The sequence below is a fragment of the Toxoplasma gondii genome, chromosome IV, assembly GCF_000006565.2.
Source record: "Toxoplasma gondii ME49 chromosome IV, whole genome shotgun sequence".
NCBI classification, from domain to species: Eukaryota; Apicomplexa; class Conoidasida; order Eucoccidiorida; family Sarcocystidae; genus Toxoplasma; species Toxoplasma gondii.
The window spans coordinates 262,327-279,369 of record NC_031471.1 but is presented as its reverse complement, the minus strand read 5'-3'; the positions used below and the strand labels follow the sequence as shown (position 1 = coordinate 279,369).

Sequence of the window (17,043 nt, the reverse complement as noted above, 5' to 3'; positions counted from 1 at the left end):
ATCGCACCTAAATACCATCACAGACTGTTCATTTGGAGTCAAACCCAATTATGATTGGTGGTAAGCAGGCGTTGTAGCCCGAGGTAGAAGCCGACTTTTCGTCATTGATATTGCAGCGATCTGTTAGTGGTAAGAGACCGTGTGTTTCCGAAACAGAGCTTTCACAAAACAAGTAGTTCTATCGAGAGGAGCGATTCCCCTCTTCGCTTTGTTCGCCAGAGTATACGAGTTTTCACGCCTTCTGCGACTCCCTCTGGGGAGAAACCAATGATGTCAGAGTTCTCGATTGTCGTCTGCGGCAACACTTTTGGTTCATTACGCTGCCCATGGTTGTACACGTCATTTACCAGCTAGTGGAGAATTGACGTTTTGTACACTTCGTATGTCTTGCTGGATCATGTTCTTGCATAAAACTTTTTTCATGGTCAAGTATACTGAAAACGCGTGCAACCATGTCTTTATAGGTACGTGAGGAAAAAAACTTGTTCCAATCACTCCGTTGTCCACGGGCAAAGATCACGACCTATGGGTAAAGGTAATTTTGTTCGAAGCAAATCTACCTAATGTGGTAAAAAGCCCTCAACCTCCGACAGACCGGAAAACACCGACGAGACACTCCGATCGCCCACAGAACACACGGTTTAGACCAGCATTTTCAGAAGCTAAGTGTTGAGCTTTCACGACTAGGGAAGACAACCTGTTACAGACATGTGCTTTGAAGATGAAGACAGTTCGAATGGACGTAACCTCTGATGAAAATAGGCATGTGCCGACCCTAAAAAACCCTCTTCCTGCCTTGCAGTCAATAACGTCCCTACAACAAGTGTGGGCCGCCACACGAAAATATCGCCATATGGACTGATCAGGTGTGAATTTTCCCGAAACGCGCAAGCCTGAAGCCTCGATAGCTGTCTTGGCGGCTCTTGTACACAGCAGGCATCCTGGATCAGTGCGAAAGGGTAATAAGCCACCATGACCTAGGCATGGTTCCTTCCCGAAGCTTCTTGGGCAAGCTGCACGTCGGACGAGCGTAGTCGGCGTAGTGTCACTACACCTCAGAAGGGTCACCACCGACGCTACGTCACACACTGTCAGTTTGACTTGTCATTCATTTTTTTTCGGTCTCTCAGAAGCAAAGGCTTGACAACATCGCAATACGCAAACGGCACGATGAAGAAATTTCTCGTCTTGTTCTGTCTCTCTGTTTTTGTGGCGAGCTCCTTAGCTCAGGAGCTCTCGGAGGAACTTGCGCAGGAGCTTCCGGAAGAACTTGCGCAGGATCTCGCGGACGATAGGGAGCAGGAGCTTCAAGACGACAGAGGCGGAGAGGAACTGGACCTCTCGCTGGACAGCCAAGAGTCCGAAGAAAGCGCCGACGATCGTGAACTGGGCAAACGAGGCGGCAGTGCGCTTCCTCCTCCGGTAAAAAAGGCACCTCCTCCGAAGAAGATCGTATACCGGGCGGCGCCGAAGAAAACTGCCCCCATTCTTAGGCCGGCACCGAAACTGATTGCGTCTGTCACATATCTTCCATCCGCACCCAAGAAAGCAGTACCTCGTAAGCTACAAGAAGTTGAGGAGGAGTCTGAAGAGCTGCTCAGAGCTGCCGAAGAGTCTGACGATCGTCCCGAAGAGGAAATGCCTGAAGAGTCTGCCGGTGAACGCGGTCTCGGGGGCAACAAAAAAAGAGATATCCCTGTTCCTGTCAAAGTGCCACAACCAAAAAAGGTCGTCGCTCCCGTGTACCTGGGCAAGAAAGGTGGCTTCTATGGAAGTGGCTATTACAGACGTCTCTCTGAAGAAGTGCCTGATCTTTCAGAAGAGTTGCAGGAGTCTGAGGAGCTCGAGCTTGAACCAGAAGCTTCTTCCGAGGAGCGTGAACTCGGCAAAAAAGGATCCAGTACTCCAGTTCCTGTGAAAGTACCTCCTCCCGTTCACAAGAAAATTGCTCGACAGGCTCCAAAGAAGGTGATCCGCCCGGAGCCTAAGAAGATCGTACGCGCTGAGCCAAAGAAGATCATTCGCTCCGCGCCAAAGCAAATCGTTCGCCCCGCACCGAAAAAGGTGATCCCTACGTCGTCGACGAAAGGCAACTACTACAGACGCCTTCAAGAAGCTGAGGATGGCAGTGCCTTCTCCGAGCTTGAAAGTGTGGTTGACTCCGCGAGAGCTGAGCGTACTGATGGTGAAAGTGAAAGTGCCTCACTGCTTGAAAATCTCGAATCCGAGAATCCCGAAATGGAAGAAGATGATGACAATGCAGGTGATGCAGAAGATGGTTCTGCAGAGGATCGTTCTCTTGGTGGCAAGAAACGTGGTGGGGATACCCCCATGCCACTTCCCAAGAAAGTGCCTGTGCAGAAAAAGCTTCCCGCTCCCAAGAAAATATACTCTTCCAAACCTATTGTTTACCGCTACAGCAAAAAGCTGTGACGTGTGAAGCTTCTGTAGAACTAAACTGCTTCGTGTGAGACTGTAAATAGATTTTTACGTGGTTTATCGCGTTGTTAATGAGACTTCCGAAGGAGGGTCAGCCACCAGTTACATTCACTACCAGTTACGCGTTCACTTGCCGACAGTTAGATACACCAGTTTTTCTCGACTTTGCTTCCACTAATCGTGAGCTGGCCTCGAAAAAGTTATCCATGTACCCAAGAAGCTGATACCGATCAGTAGCGACACGTACTACAGTTGTAATTCGCGACACACTAAATTTGAGGAGCAGATGGTATCGCGGCGGCATGAATATTATGACACGAAAGACGAGGTGATTTGGATCTAGGCTCGACCGAAGCCGGCTACCGTTCTGTGAAGACTTCCCACTCTGGCAGTCGCTCCCTTCGCTAGAGTCAGGTTGTGAAAAATATTCGTCAACGAAAAATGAGCTATCACTCGAAATATCTGACGCTTCTTGTGGATAGATTTCTTCCACCATGCAGTTCTCATCACTATCAGTCGATGTCGCTGAATAGCGCATGTCGCTGCGATTTGACCCGCACCGAGGATTGCTGTCAGAATCAACATCACTAGACTGTGATGCTTCACTGCTCGAGTGGGCCGCCGGCACTCTCTGTCTTCTCCCCTCTATTCCTCTGTGAGGCCGCGGAGATGTCAACTTCGCAATCTTGTGCAGTTTCTTTTGTCGCGAGATGCAGCGCCGGTGACTCCCATTGTGGCGTCGTGACAAGTTCCGAGTTTGTGAACAGTCTCGCGTTGCTGCCTGGAAATCTGGTTTGATAAAGTACTCATCCTGCACGCACCCAAGCAACACATTACACACGAAGTTGGAAAAAGTACGTTTCTGTCCACTTGGATCTCTTACGTCATTCGGGTTCGACAGCTTTCTGTGTATTCAAATACTCGGTATTTTATTTCTTTATTACTGCAACACGCTGTATGAATCTTTGTTGATCGCTCCCGACAAGTTCCAAACGTTCGAAGAACACGCTTGCCGCTTCCACATTAGACGTAGATATCCAGGTTGTGATGGGACAGAAAAAACAATCACTATGTTCCGAAGTTACCGGTGTTCTTGCACCTAGTCCATAGCACTGAGTCGCCGAAAGAACTTTGTTCCGGTTTATACCTGTTCGAAATCAAAATCTTCGGAGTCATCGGAGAAAGGTTCCTCCACCAGAAAGGGTCTCAGTGTCATGTCGATCATATCTTGAACAGTGCTCCGGTCGAATTCGAGTATCTGCAAATGTGATCATTGCATGAACACTCACTTTTGATATACGGCTTTAACAACTGCGAGGTGAGTTGTCCAGGAGGCACTCGTCTGGCATCTCTGCTACGCGTTTCACCTTAGGGTGATGTGCTCTCAAACTCGCATGCCGCTGGCCGGTGGCTGGCGTCGACCACGAAGTATTTTGAAAATGACTGACCTTTACTGATCTGTGGAGACTTGAATCAGCCCAGAGGTGCTGAAAGAGAGGAGCCCAAAACGAGGAGGGTGCACACACCTGCGAGACCAAAGAGGACATAAGACACGTTCCTGAAGACTTGGCGATAGCAGGATTAGAAACGTACCAGACACTACCGTAGAAATCAAGTATTTCCTCATAACGGCCGGATGAATATATATGCGTGCCTGAAGTTCTGCAGTACCAGACGCGTTGTTGGTGCCACAGTGGACATAGGGGAAGTTGTCTGCGGGGTATTTCGTCGTAAAATGTCTCACCAAATACTCGACGGTCTGTACAGTATGCAGCACGCCTGAGCGACTTCCTACGGCAATTTCCGTATGGTATTGCGACACCTTTCTAAACAGACAGCGTCTTCCACACGAGTCGGGGAGTCGTGCACCAGAAAATGACTCGCCCCGTTTCCCCTTGCCTCGCGATTCTGGGTTTAGGTCAGACCTGTAACGTCCTGGATAGACACCGAGACACTCGTAGGTCTTACGGGCAAGAATAGGTCTTGAAACGAAACAGAGAACGTCTCCAGCTGACCGAAAAAAAGTGAGCCTGTGGCATCGTTGAACCGTACATCCACGGCCACGCTAGCGGGTACGGGCTGTTGCGGCTGCAGTCTGCATGCAAACACAACACCAACGAGTGACAAGGAACCGATGATTTATCGAGTTCGTCGTCAAGCCTATTCCTAATGGCAGCTGGAACTGGGGTAAGAAAGTTTTCGAGACAATCTGTCGCTCTTTGACCTCCATGAGCGGAGTTGCCTGTTGCCTTCGTTCCCATGGTCTCTAGAAAGTTAACATGAAAACGTATCTAGTGTAACATTGGGACACCCGACAGCCAGCCTTATTAATGCCCCGGCACTCGCAGTTGCCGGAGCAGACGAACGACCTTGCGGCTGACATGTTGTGCTCGACATCGCAGTCTGCATTGTCTAGGAGGCTCCACGACCGCCCTTCTTAGCAATAGACTCTTCCTCTAAAATTTCTGTAATTACTTTCTGTCGGACCCATACATTGACGAAGCAGCTCTGCCTGTTTCTAGTTTCCCCTCTCCTCTCGATAGTTTTATCCCTGCAAAGCGTATCCGAAGCCGCCTCTTCCTGAGCCCCGTTCCATTCCAGTCCACATCAGAGTTTTCGTTCCTTACTTGAGCACGAGTTTGTACATGAATGGGAAGACATGGCCGTTCTCCTCGTCGGCATCGGATTCGTCCTCTTCTTCGAGTCCCCACGGTCCTTCAGAGCCGCCCGCGTGAGAGAGGAGAGACCCATCTTGCAGGAAAGGTAAGCGGACACTTCGCATGGGCGCGTAGTCCTCAGCGTGGCTGAAAATCAACTCAATTCCATAGAGCTCTGTCAAAAGAGGCAAGTCGCCGACACTGTCGAGAGTCGTGTGCCTGGTCTGTTTTCCGTGCACACAAGGTCCAGCCCCTGGTGTCAACTTCCCTTCTTCGTCATCCAGGAAACCTTTTCGGTCTGCCCGCCTTCCCTCCACGGGTGGAGGTACGTGGCGGCTCGAAATATCCGAACCTTCTGCCGCTCGCTTTGAATCGCGCGCACAATTGCGGTGTGCGCTGGAGGCCGCTCGTTCGTCCAACAAGCCGCCGTCCTCCGGGTGTAGGTACACCTCACCCCTCGAGCCCCGGACGCCCCTGTTTGCCCGCTGATCGTTCCTGGCTCTCACGGCGGCTCCGCGAGGCGCGTCATACTTAGAAGAAGTGCCGACAGACGCGTTTGCCGAACGCAAACTTTCCTTTGGAGAAGCCGGGGAGGCACTGAGGTCCGACGGCCGAACGGGGGGGACCCTACTGAAGTTCCTCTTGGCTTTAAAACGCAGACAAAAGGGAATGCGAATGAAGAACGGAGTCCCTGCGACGAATGCGCGGTAGCGATTCACCGCCATCAAGGTGGCTCCTGGAAATGTAGAGAGCGACGGCGACGGACACAAGTGAGTGTGCGAACTGGGACAAGCAGAGGGAGGGGCTTTTGAGGGGGAAAGAAGAGACATGTCCGCGCGAGGGTGTGGAGAAGAGGAAAGGCCGTCTTTGCATGTGGACGCCGGAGGAACAATCAACGGAGAGGATGCGCAGATCTGCAGCAGCCGGGCGCAGAGCGACAGGAAAAAGACTGTTGCGAAGAGCTTCCGGACGCCAGAGCCCTTATTCTCTTGGAGATAAACCGTCGCACACATGGCACTATCATTTCGTCTCCCGATGGCTTTGCCTTGCATGCAGCAGAAGGAAGCACAGCACCGTCCCCACGAAGCAAGCCCCAAATGTTAAGCCAGTAAATGTTTCAAAGTGCATGCAACCCCCCCAGACAACATACAACGACGTACCGCGTTTCGCCCAAGTTGTGGAAAAGCATCTGCGGCCGCAGAAGCCGCGCGGCGCCACATGCGTCCTTGGGTGTGGTGTCCCGAGTGCGCATGCATCGTGTTGAGAAGAGCGATTGTTTTGTCGTCTGACTCGTAGCAGGAGGCGTAGAATTTCTCGAATGCCGAGAAACAGAGTCTCTCGTACGCGGTCAGCTGGTCTTCTCCCCCGACCTCCGCCCCACCGCCTGTGCTCTGCATTTCTGCTGTTTCTCTGGAAAGCGAACTGCCTCGTCTCCCTCCGGGGTTCGACCTTCTTTCCTCAGAAGAAAAGGAAGAGGCGAATCCCTCCAGAACATGCCACGAAGGAGTTCCTCGAGTCTTATCGAAACACGCAAAGACGTCTGCCATCGGGTCTTCTTCGCCTGCAGAGGAGAAGGCTGTAGACAGGAAGAAGGCCGCCTGGTGATCAGACAAGCCACACATTTCTCTTCTCTCTCTCCGCGACTTCTCCAGAGTTAAAAAGGGCAGCGGACCCTCAACTCTGCATACACACACGCCACACCCCCAGGACACAGTCTTCGTCGGATCTTGTCTCTCTGACTGTCGGTTCTGCAGAGGCTGTGAACTAACCTCTCTGAGTGAGTCTATTCTGGGCTTGGCAAGTCGCTTCAGAGAAAACGCATGCAGTCAACTCCAGCAGAAAGCAAATACTGTGGGTCTACTCCGCGCGGGTCCCCACCCCTCCCTCCTTGTCAGGCTCATGTCATCCGGCGTCCGAATGCCGATCGATCTCCCCAGTAAAAGCTTCTCCCTTACTCAGTCTGCCTTCCTTCCGTTCTCGCCCTTCGACATCTCTTTCTCTCTCTCGCCTTTGTTTTTCTCCGTGGAAAACGGACGAGAAATACACTCACCGATACGTGCAGGGGAAGACACAGGTCAGGTGTCTCCGCATCAAAGGCAGCAGCTGGTGGTCCCCGCGAGTCAAAAGCGACTCTGAAAAAGTCGGGAGAACGCCAGACAACAGAGGTCCGTAATCGCGAAGTGCGAGGGGAAGCGAGCGTGGTGAAGGGTCACTCCAAGAAAAGAAGCGGACGGGGAAACGAGTGAGACGAGAAGGGAAACCACATCGTGTGCCGCATCCACCGAAAGGCGCAGCGCCTTATCTTCACCGAGGACGGACAAGAGAGACGGCGAAGAAGCAAACACAAGACATTCAAAGAGGAAAAGTCAAATGGAGACCCAGGAGACTCCAAAGAAGCGGAGAGAAGAAGGGTAGAAGACGTTCCAAGTGAAGGAAGAAAACAACCAGCTCTTCTTCAAGTTCTTCAAGGACCGACCCAATGATATGCAACCACGTCGACCAGAGGCTCACACCGAGACGACGAGGAACGGGGAAAACGAGGGACAAAGGTAAGGCGCAAGAACCCCAAACAGAGAAGGCTGCGGTGACACTTGAGACACAACTTCCAGGTCGAGGTGCGGCAATCCTTCGCTATATATAACCACAACGTCCTGGCGGCTCGGCCGCTGAACGTACTGAGAGGACGCTGGCTTGCATGCGCGAAAACCTTGAGCAGAAGAATGGCATTGTCTCGTAAATCGATGCACGGCGTAGCTTCTGCGAGCTCCAGCAGCAGACGGCTTAGACCCTCGTACAGCGCCGCCTGGCTGTGTGTGATGAGAACCTGAGAACGAAAAACAAGAGACAAAAAAGACTTGAAGAACGCAGGGGAACGCGACAAACAACAGGCGCGACCGACCCCCCTCGACTCCAGCTCATTCGGTTTCACAGGAAACAAAAGTGGAAGAGGAACCGAAAGGAAAAAAAGGAAAGCCTCAAGATACGAACTGCATGTGTTACATGCATACACCATATTTATCTCCACACTTACATACACACACATATATATACATACACATATATGTTTGGACAGAGATGCCCGTATAAACTAATATGCATGTAATAAGTATGTATTTATGTAAGCATGTATCCTTGGCCGGATGGCATGGACCAAGGACAACAGTTGGTATTTGTGTTGCTGCGCAGGCACCGAGTTCTACCTTTGGGGAGAAGGGAAAAGAACCGTTGTTTGTCGGTCCGCATGTGCAGCTTTTACCTGCCTACAAATGGCGAGGATTTTCATGCCGACTTCCCACTGGTGTCGGTCGTCGGCTGGCGCGGTTCTCGGCGCCTTGGCAGAGACGTCGACGAGTCGGTGCAGAGCCCGCAGAACGATGTGGGGTTGGACGACCGGCTCGATCGCCAGGCGCAGCAGCAGCGGAAAAAACTGCGGAATGTGCGAGGGCGGCTCCAGGCGCTTGACGAAGTCCCCGAGCGAGAGAAGCAGCGAGTAGGCGACTGCCGCATGGGACTCGACGGCGCGGCGCCACCAGCACTCGCTTCCCGAAAAGTCCAGCAACTCCTGCGGCGGAGGTGAGACGGGAGCAGAGCGACAGTTCGACAAGTGGTGGAGAAGAGCCAGGGTGCTCGTCATCAGCATCGCAGGCTGCGACCTGAGGTGAACAGAGACGCGAAACCCACAGAGGCCCGACAAAGTACGTTAAACGCGACACAAAAGTAGGTTGGCATGACAGACGCGAGTGAGAGAGACGAGTGGAAGAGACACGAGCATGCAGTCCGTCGCCAGGTCTCTCTGTCAGTTGCGCGTCTCGGCGTTTTTCTACTCTCACAGAGTCGCTTCTTCATTTGAAGGGTAAAGAACAACGGAGAGGAAGCGAGGATCGGCGGAAATGCGGGAGGGCAGCTAAGAGGGAGAACAACGCACATCCACTCGAGGCAGAAAGGACGCGACTGGGAGGCAAAGCCAGATGGATGGAAAGAGAAGACTGCGAAGGGAAACCGAGGAAAGGAAACCGTGGAAAACAAAGAAGAATCGAAGAGAAAAGACAGAAGAAAAACGAGTGGAGGCAGGAAGAAGAAACACGCACAAACGGCGGACAGCAGGCGACGACAAACCGGGATCCGGTACACACAGACCTTCAAAAGCTCGACGAAACGTCGCACTCGTCGCAGTTCTATCCTGGCCAGAACAATACAAGTGGAGAAAACGAACCTGAGTTGCTCGCAGATGAAAGCGTGGACCTTCTCCCGGAGCGGCTGGCCTGGAAATTGGAGAAGGCGAAGCAGAAAGCGGTAAACAACTGCATGCGCGCCGACAGGACCGGTGCTGTACCGAAACTCCTGGAGAACTTCACAGACGTCCAGAAGGTTCTCTGGCAGTCCCACCACAAAGACAGCCGCCTCGACCCCTGGGGTGTACGTACACCCGGACCTCGAGGCGCCCTGCGGGGGCCAGTGTGCAGTTACCGGCGGGCCGCAGAACTCGAAGCCCCCCGCGGATGAATGCGGAGTGTCTGGTTTGTAGTTTGAGTCCAGACGAGAGAGAGCGAGTCGAGTGCGGGAACTAGGGAGACAGAAGAGAGGATTCGAGGACGGAAAAACGTCCTCAAATCGATCCGCTTCGCTCCCGTCCACCCTCGAGTCAGGTTGGCCGGAGGAGAGGCGAGAGGCGCATGAGGTTTGTGGGAGAGACGCAGGCGAAGAAGGGGGGAGAAGCGCCTGAGTGGACAAGGGCAAGAACCTCTCAGACTGCTCAGCAGATACGAGAGGAGCTGAAGCCGACTGCAGCGCTCGTGACAGATAGCGCCCACGGCGGTGGTAGTAGATGAGAAGAAGCTGCAGGAGCTGCTCTTTGACTTCGGTGCTGTCGCCCGCAGACGGGTACAGAAAAGCAGGCGGAGAGCGAAAGAAAAGCGGCGCTAAGAGAGGGAGGTCGAACAGAGCCATGAGCCACCTGCACCGCCAAGATCACAGCCAGTGAAGAGATGGAGAAAGAGCGGAAAGGGTAGAGAAGAAAGAGGGAAAGAGAGAGGAGGAAGCGTTGAGATGAAGCGAAACACAGGGAGGGGAAAGACAGAGACAAACAAAAGAGTGCAAGGAGTCGAGACACGCACAGAAGAGAAGAGAAAGAAACAGAATAAGAGGGGACAGGACGAAGGAATGCAACGGAGAGGATATGACGCAAGAGACAAGAACTCATGAGCAAAAAGACAACAGATATGATAACACACCTGAGTACGGATGTACAGCAATCAAGCGCCCAATATTTAAGAAGCGTTGATACATACAAGAGAAGGGGTTCGTGAAAGCGATGACTCGGGGTCGCACGCATTCTTTTTCAGTCGATTTTCGCATCCAGTTAAGGCATGAAACAGGAGCGCGTCAAAATCTTCTTGGAAGACCCCAACCCACGGCGATTTTGTCTCCGTCCTTTCTACCGCGTTTGGCCTGTGCAACTTCTCGTTTGATTTTCTTCTTCTCCCCTCTGTTTACGTCGCTGTGTCTGCGTATCCATCCTCGTCCCCACAGTGTCGTTTCTCTCGAATTCTTGCTTCGGTCCTCTCTTCGCCTGTTCCCTCACTGTCTCTTTCCCTTTTTCTGTGCTTCGGGACTCTGGCACCCTTTCACCCTGTCGTCTGGGGTCTCCGTGTTCTCGCTGTTTCAGTCGTGATCGCGGTCTTCTCTCCTCTTTCACTCTCTCTCTCTTCTTCCTCTCCCTTCTTCTGGAGACCTCGGCCTTCCTTTCTCTTCTCCCCTCTCTCTACCTTGTCGCCGCTCCTCTTCGGCTCTCTGGCAGGGCCCTCCCACTGTGCAGCGAACTCACCTGAGAGCGAGAACGCGGAAGTGTAGTTTGAGGCTGGAGTTGGTCGCGAGGTCTTTGACTTTCTGATGGACGAGCTGCACTACTACGTTGTTCACGGTGTGAGGATACTCTGCCACCAAGCGAAGAAACGCATGCACTAAAGGCGGTCGATCTGAGTAGAGGAGCGGCAGAAGCGGGTCGACTGTGACGGCGGGGGGGAGGCCGAGCAATCTGCGAAGAACAGAGTCGAACTTTCTTCTCCGAAAAGTTCACGTTAAAGAATTTGCATCGTTTGTTAGCGTGTAGGGCGTCAGTCTGTCGATGAGTGTCGATAACAAGAAAACAAACGACCACAGAGGCGACTCTTCCAGACTCCCTGAGCTTCTCGCATGTTTCGACATTCCCTCGGTGCTACGGCCACAAACATACGGACCCAGAGTCAGACACAAACATATGGACGCATGCATTGTTTATATGGCTGCACTTTTAGAAGTGTACAAACGCACGCACATAGGGAAGAAGCAAGTTCTATATTTAGACAGATGGGGGGAGGTGGAGAGCTAGAGACATACAGAGAGATAGAGAGATCGAGAGATGGAGGTGAAAAGAAAGACGGACAGCAAGAGACACAGATAGACACATACAGTAATAGAGAGATGGGAGTAGAGATAAATGTATACAGCGAACGCAGACGTACATAGAGATCTATATCGAGAAGCCAAGAATGACATAGGGAGACAGATAGAGGCACAGGTCGAGACAGGTAGACAGATCTGTCTGGACCCGCATAACAACGAACTAATCGGCAGTGAAGAAGCCGCTTCCTCACCTGGAGAAAAAAACGAGGTTGCGCACGACGTGGAGTTGCATCCACTCGCCGAACCACCAGAATCCATCCAGAACGACGGCAAGAGCGCGGAGGAGACTCGTGACGAACCGCCGCGGCAGCCGAGGAGGCGGGAAGTCGAAAGGAGTTCCAAAGCTGCAGTGATGTGAGGAAGACGACCGCCCACAGAGCACAGCATCGTGTCCAGAGAGCCTCGAGGAAAACGCATGTCCTGGTGAGCCGAAAGCGTTCGAAGACGCCGCAGACAGGCAGGCATCACGAGGATTGTGTATCGTCGCAGAGAAGGCCCTCTGAGGGCCGGCAGAAAGGGAGAGAACCTCAGACTCCTCAGAGACAGAGAAAGTCGAGGGACGAGTCCCCAGGGAAGACGGAAACTCGAGAGGCAGCAGCGGCACCAGCGAAACACCGACGGGGGGAACTGCAAAAGACAGGCAAGTCGCAGGCGAAGAATACGATTGGCTACAAGCACAAGATAAGGTGAGGAGGCCTTCTAGGGAGCCCAAGGAAGATGTTGGCATAGACTACATTGGAAACGGATGTGCCTGTGTGAAGCAAGAAATCGTGTTGCGAGAGATATAGCGGCCTACACTGGACACAAGTATGAATGTGGACGTCCATCTCGTTTCTCAGGAGGAAACCCAGCAAACGCTCACGACCTATGGAGAACCAATTGATGGTTTCGACCTTCCGAGGAACTCCGAGAGCTGGTTAAGATCTGTGGAGTTTCTCTAGAGTTGTAACTTTTTTCTCACTTCGAAAACAGGGGTCGCTGTGGTCGACGCGAAAACTGGCGTCTCGCCTTCGCGTCCGATCTCGGCTATTCGAGGCTCTTTGTCTTTCCGATCGCGCCAAGGCAGGCCGCGGCTCCCACAGCTGGTCACGCAGAGACGTCGGCGAGTATCGACTTGAATGCTGTTGCATCCGAAGGTGAGCCTCTGCCAGCGAAGGCGAGAGATTTGCATGTGAAACCTCCCGGTTCCCTTCGCGCCCACGCCCCGACGACGGGAACTCGCTGTCTGTCTCCCTGTCGCTCATACGCAGGCCACCGGGACTTCGCTCGCGTGTACACATGTCTGTTGGACGCGATGCATGCGCTACATTCGCTGCATGCGGTGCCTGGAGTGCGTTTGGAGCCTCGGCCGCGGTGCTGCAGCCGGCGTCTCGACGTGTCTCGAGGAGGCCTTCGATAGTTTCCTGAACGAGCATCTCTGTGGTGTGCCTTGCAGCTGTGACGAGAAGCCCCGCGTAGGCTTCCGCCACGTGCTGCCGTTCTGTTTGGAGCAAATCGAGAAGGTAGAAAGGAGCCCGCGACTCTGCAGCTTGAGAAGCCGAAAACAGAGACGCGTTCGCCTTCTTCTGGCAAGCCAGGCGGTCAAGCGTCGCCGTGCTCAACGTGGAAACAAGCCCCGGACCCGCAAACCAGTCTGGTCCCAGGAAAGTCGAGAGCAAACCTGCAGGAAAGCATGGTGATACATGCAGCGGATTAGTAAATCCTGTTTCACCGAAACTGTGTTTCGGAATATGGTAAAGATTCAATAGTTTATGATGAACGCAATAGGATCTGAAACACCATGTGCTGCCTAAAAAGAAGATCGTATCAAATTAGCTAGTTGGTGGACGTCTCGTTTTGCCGACGCGAAGACTAGCAGCTGGCTTCCGAGGAGAAACGACCACGACGGATTTGCACATCTTTCCATGTTCTAAGCTCATCAGCTCTGGAACTCCACCGCTGACTGGAGCCCAGACCTGGGCAATTTCGTTCCAGCTCCTGGAGGCAGTCGCAGGCGTAGCTCCTGAAGACAGCGTCCTCGTGGACACTGGTGCGGCGTAGAATGGAGTGGAGGAGTCCGACGAGTCTCTCGACCCACTCTGGGCAAATGAGAACGAGGTCCAAACAGACACAGACAGAAGTGTAGACCTGCATGCAGACGAGGCGGGCGACTGCGGTGAACGGCTGGCCGACAACCACAGAAGGCCGGGGACAGAAAGCGGGGAGGCTCTCGCGCTGGCGCTCTGCACCCTCGTTCGTTTGCTTCCTCGGCCACTGCGAAGGACCCTTCGCTCTGGAGTCGCCTGCGCCTCTGAGCGAAGAGACAGGAGGGGTCACGTTCTCAAAGGACCGCAGCAGTCGCTCTCTCTGGCGAGCTCCAGACGAAGTCGACGCATGCGGTTCTGCCACTGGCTGAGGCGTGTGAACGCCATTTCTCCGCGTATCCTTTTGACGACTCAGAGAGTCCGTCTGAGTCTCCAGCTGGCCTCCGCGCGTCGCAGAGTCTCCTGTAGCGGGTCCAAGGGGATAGCAAGAAGGCGACAGGTGCCGGTGGTGACGCGTTTCTTCTGTAGAAAAACGGCCGTTGTCCCCATGAGAGCTCCGTACAGGAGAGGTCATGCGGGTCGCTGCAGGTCTGCCAGTTTTTGCCACTGGTCCCCGGACGCGAAGCGCACTGGCCGGAGCCTCGCAGCCGCGGCCTTCACTGTCTTCACCATCTTCAGCATCCCAGTTTTCGCTTTCGCTCGAAAGTCCCCGCCTCCAGGCTTCGCGCTCAGCACTGAGGTCAGCGGCTCCGGTGCGGCGCGCCGAAACCGCAGCTCTGGACCGAGCTGCGAGTCGTGCCTCGGCCTCGAGAGTCACATGCCTCACAGGCTCCGCGTCGTCCCCGACAGGCTCCTGAGTCTCGACCAGAGAGTCGCCTGGCGCGCCCTCAGAAAAAAAGTGCGAGTCCGTAATCAGGTCGATTTGGACAACTGAGGACAGTTCGTCTGTGGGGGAGACGTCGAGGCGCTTGCCGAGGTGTCTGGCATCCACAGATGCTCGACCCCCCGGCGCGCATGCAAACGCCGTCCTCGCATCAGATTCCAGGCTCAGGCCCGCAGCCCCAACCTGTGTGTGGCTGCCTGCGGCGGGGCCAGTAGGAGAGGCGAAGAAGGCAGGAGGTACATTGTTTTGCAACTCAACATCATCGCATGCGTCCTGAAAACTGACAGACCCTCTCCCCGACGACCGCGAGGACCTCCGGCCGCCCGCGGGGCCACCCCTGGAAGGCGCAGCTGCCTGTGAAGCCCCAGGCAGCTTTTGGAGAGAGTGATCAGCATCTGCTCCGAAAACAGTGTCACTGGGGTCTCGCCTTTCCTTTACTTGCGGCGCGAAAGACTTCTCCGAGTCTCCGGGAGTCCGGCTCAGTCGCTGTCCCTCCGTGTTCCCGCTCGACAGAGGCTGGCCGTGAGGGCCGTTATAAGTGGGCGCGGCAGTGCCACTTGCACCGGCCTGTTTAGAAACTTCTGCATGGGCTTTGCCGCCATGAAGGACATCGGGAAAAGTCGAGAAGGGAGGCCCCGCAGGATAGTCCCGAGGCTGGCGAGGTACGCGCGCCATGGATGGTTCGGAAATGTGTGGACCCAGCGCGACGACCGCAATGGGAACTGCATTGCAGAGAACGACATCAAGAACGGTGAGGGTCATATGGAGGCGGCGAGTGTCGGGGAGAAGTTCGACTGCGTGCGCCTCGAGGTGGAGCAGCGCGGCCACTCGCGTCGTGTCTGAGGGGCTCGTCAGAATAGACAGAAGCAGACGGGAAAGCAGCGGAGAGGACGCAGATGCCCCGCCCAGGGAAGGTCCAGAGTCTTGGCAGGGAGCCGAAGCCGGAGCAGCAGAAGGCGGACGCTGGGGCGAACCCCAGGCAGTGGGCGACAGAAAACGGGTGCGGGCAGAGTCTGGCGGAACCGGTTGAACCTTTGGAGACGGGCTGAAACCTGAAGAAAACGAGTTCTTCTGGCTTGGTCCGAGCAAAGGGTCTCGGCTGCTCGAGCATTCTGCAGCTGAAGGACAACTCTGCTGGTCATACGGGTCGCGAGTGCCTGGATGAGGCACTGCAGATCTGTCTTGCACGCTTCCCGGTTCTGGCGATACAAAAGGGCTAGGGTGAAGCTGAAGGGAATGATAGTGCGAGCATGGCTCTTGCCAAGCTTCGCTGCACTCACCCACCTCGCCGTGTAGATACACCTCAGCTTCACCCGGTAGTCTACTGCTTCCATGGGGTGGATACTGCGCTGGGTGCATTCGGCTCATCCGGCCAGAAGCAGCAGTGAACCGGGAGAGGCGACTCTGTTGGGGCATCTGATGAACCGATTCCCGACTCTGAGGCCAGCCTAACCCTCTATAGAGGGCAGATTCTCCCCGAGGGGATTCCGAACCACCCGCCGGAGGCATGTTTGTGTGTCTTGAATGAGACACAGGGCAGTTCCCCGCTGATGAAGCCGATGCTGGCTGTCGCATCCCTCCAGCAAAACATGGACCAGGGTGCCATGGAGTGCCTATGAAATGAAGCTCTGATCCATGTTTGGTTTTCTCTGAAATTCGCCAGCCTCCGTCCTCGACCGGGGAGCAAGCGCGAGCCACTCACTCCAAAGACACGCGTTCGCCGAAACCACACCCAAGTGGTGCCCACAATTGCTAAGTTGAAGCCAGGAAGAGAAATATGATCAACAAAATTCCTAAAAAGTTGCAAGAAGGGATAACCTTCTCGCAGCACACTACCGTGCCATATTTCGGGGAAAAAGCACACTGCTAAGCAGTGGTCCGTGTTGCTCAGACGAGAAAAGTAGTCACACAATCACGAATTCGTTGCGAACACCTGCGTGAGTTGTTGCACCGCAAATATACTCTGAGGCAACCGTCGTTGAATCTCTTAGTCACTTTTGCATTACTAAGTGACTTGGTTGGCTGGCAAACACTAGCACAGAGTGAAAGGACACACACCACCGGAAAAGCTGCTGTGTGCCAGCCAAAAACAGCCCGCCGACAGTGGGACAGTGAACCACAACCTGGAAGAGAGAGACCAGTAGACCTTTTGTGAGATAGCAAGGCTTTTCAGAACTCTCGAACACTTTTACTCTTGCGTACTGTTGTGGATTTAGCCGAACAATAGATGCCTACCGTCCGTGAGCACCCCTTTCTACTCCCAGTCACTTTGCAAAGTCACCTGGGGCCACCGTAGCGGCCACAAGCCCCAGTAGCCCTAGTGGATATATATATATATATATACATATATTAGGAATTTCGTCAACTCGGTGGGGCATAAACGAATTTCCTCGTTATTTGTCATACGGTAGTGTCCGCGCACCCTCCGTGTAAGATTCATCTGTCGTAAATCGTCTCAGATTGTGGTGTGCATTTGTGCTTTGTTGGCGGTTGCCTCAGGCGACGGTGCGGAGATACCGACCATTTCTTCGTGCCTGCCAGCACACCTCACGGTGGCATGAAACTCTCTCAAAAGATGACTGTGTATATCAGATATAGG

The 17,043-nt window shown here is 53.9% G+C and overlaps 2 protein-coding genes across 2 annotated transcripts; one reads left to right on the top strand and one right to left on the bottom strand.

Annotated features, from left to right (window-relative positions):
• The first annotated feature begins 1,083 nt into the window (after window positions 1–1,083).
• TGME49_320540 (hypothetical protein) lies at window positions 1,084–2,647 on the top strand. The gene has a single exon (XM_002369870.2). It carries the CDS (start codon window positions 1,171–1,173, stop codon window positions 2,431–2,433), a length of 1,263 nt encoding a protein of 420 aa, XP_002369911.1. The 5' UTR covers window positions 1,084–1,170; the 3' UTR covers window positions 2,434–2,647.
• On the bottom strand, window positions 2,558–15,860 carry TGME49_320550 (hypothetical protein; the record flags this gene model as incomplete). Its single annotated transcript, XM_018782998.1, has 14 exons — window positions 2,558–3,250; window positions 3,587–3,697; window positions 3,888–3,965; window positions 4,408–4,534; window positions 5,067–6,010; window positions 6,257–6,776; window positions 7,147–7,228; window positions 7,773–7,920; window positions 8,353–8,749; window positions 9,310–10,050; window positions 10,921–11,130; window positions 11,729–12,164; window positions 12,499–13,197; window positions 13,493–15,860. The coding sequence occupies 14 exons, from the start codon at window positions 15,858–15,860 to the stop codon at window positions 2,558–2,560; spliced, it is 7,554 nt and encodes a 2,517-aa protein (XP_018638071.1).
• Between the last annotated feature and the right edge of the window lie 1,183 nt (window positions 15,861–17,043).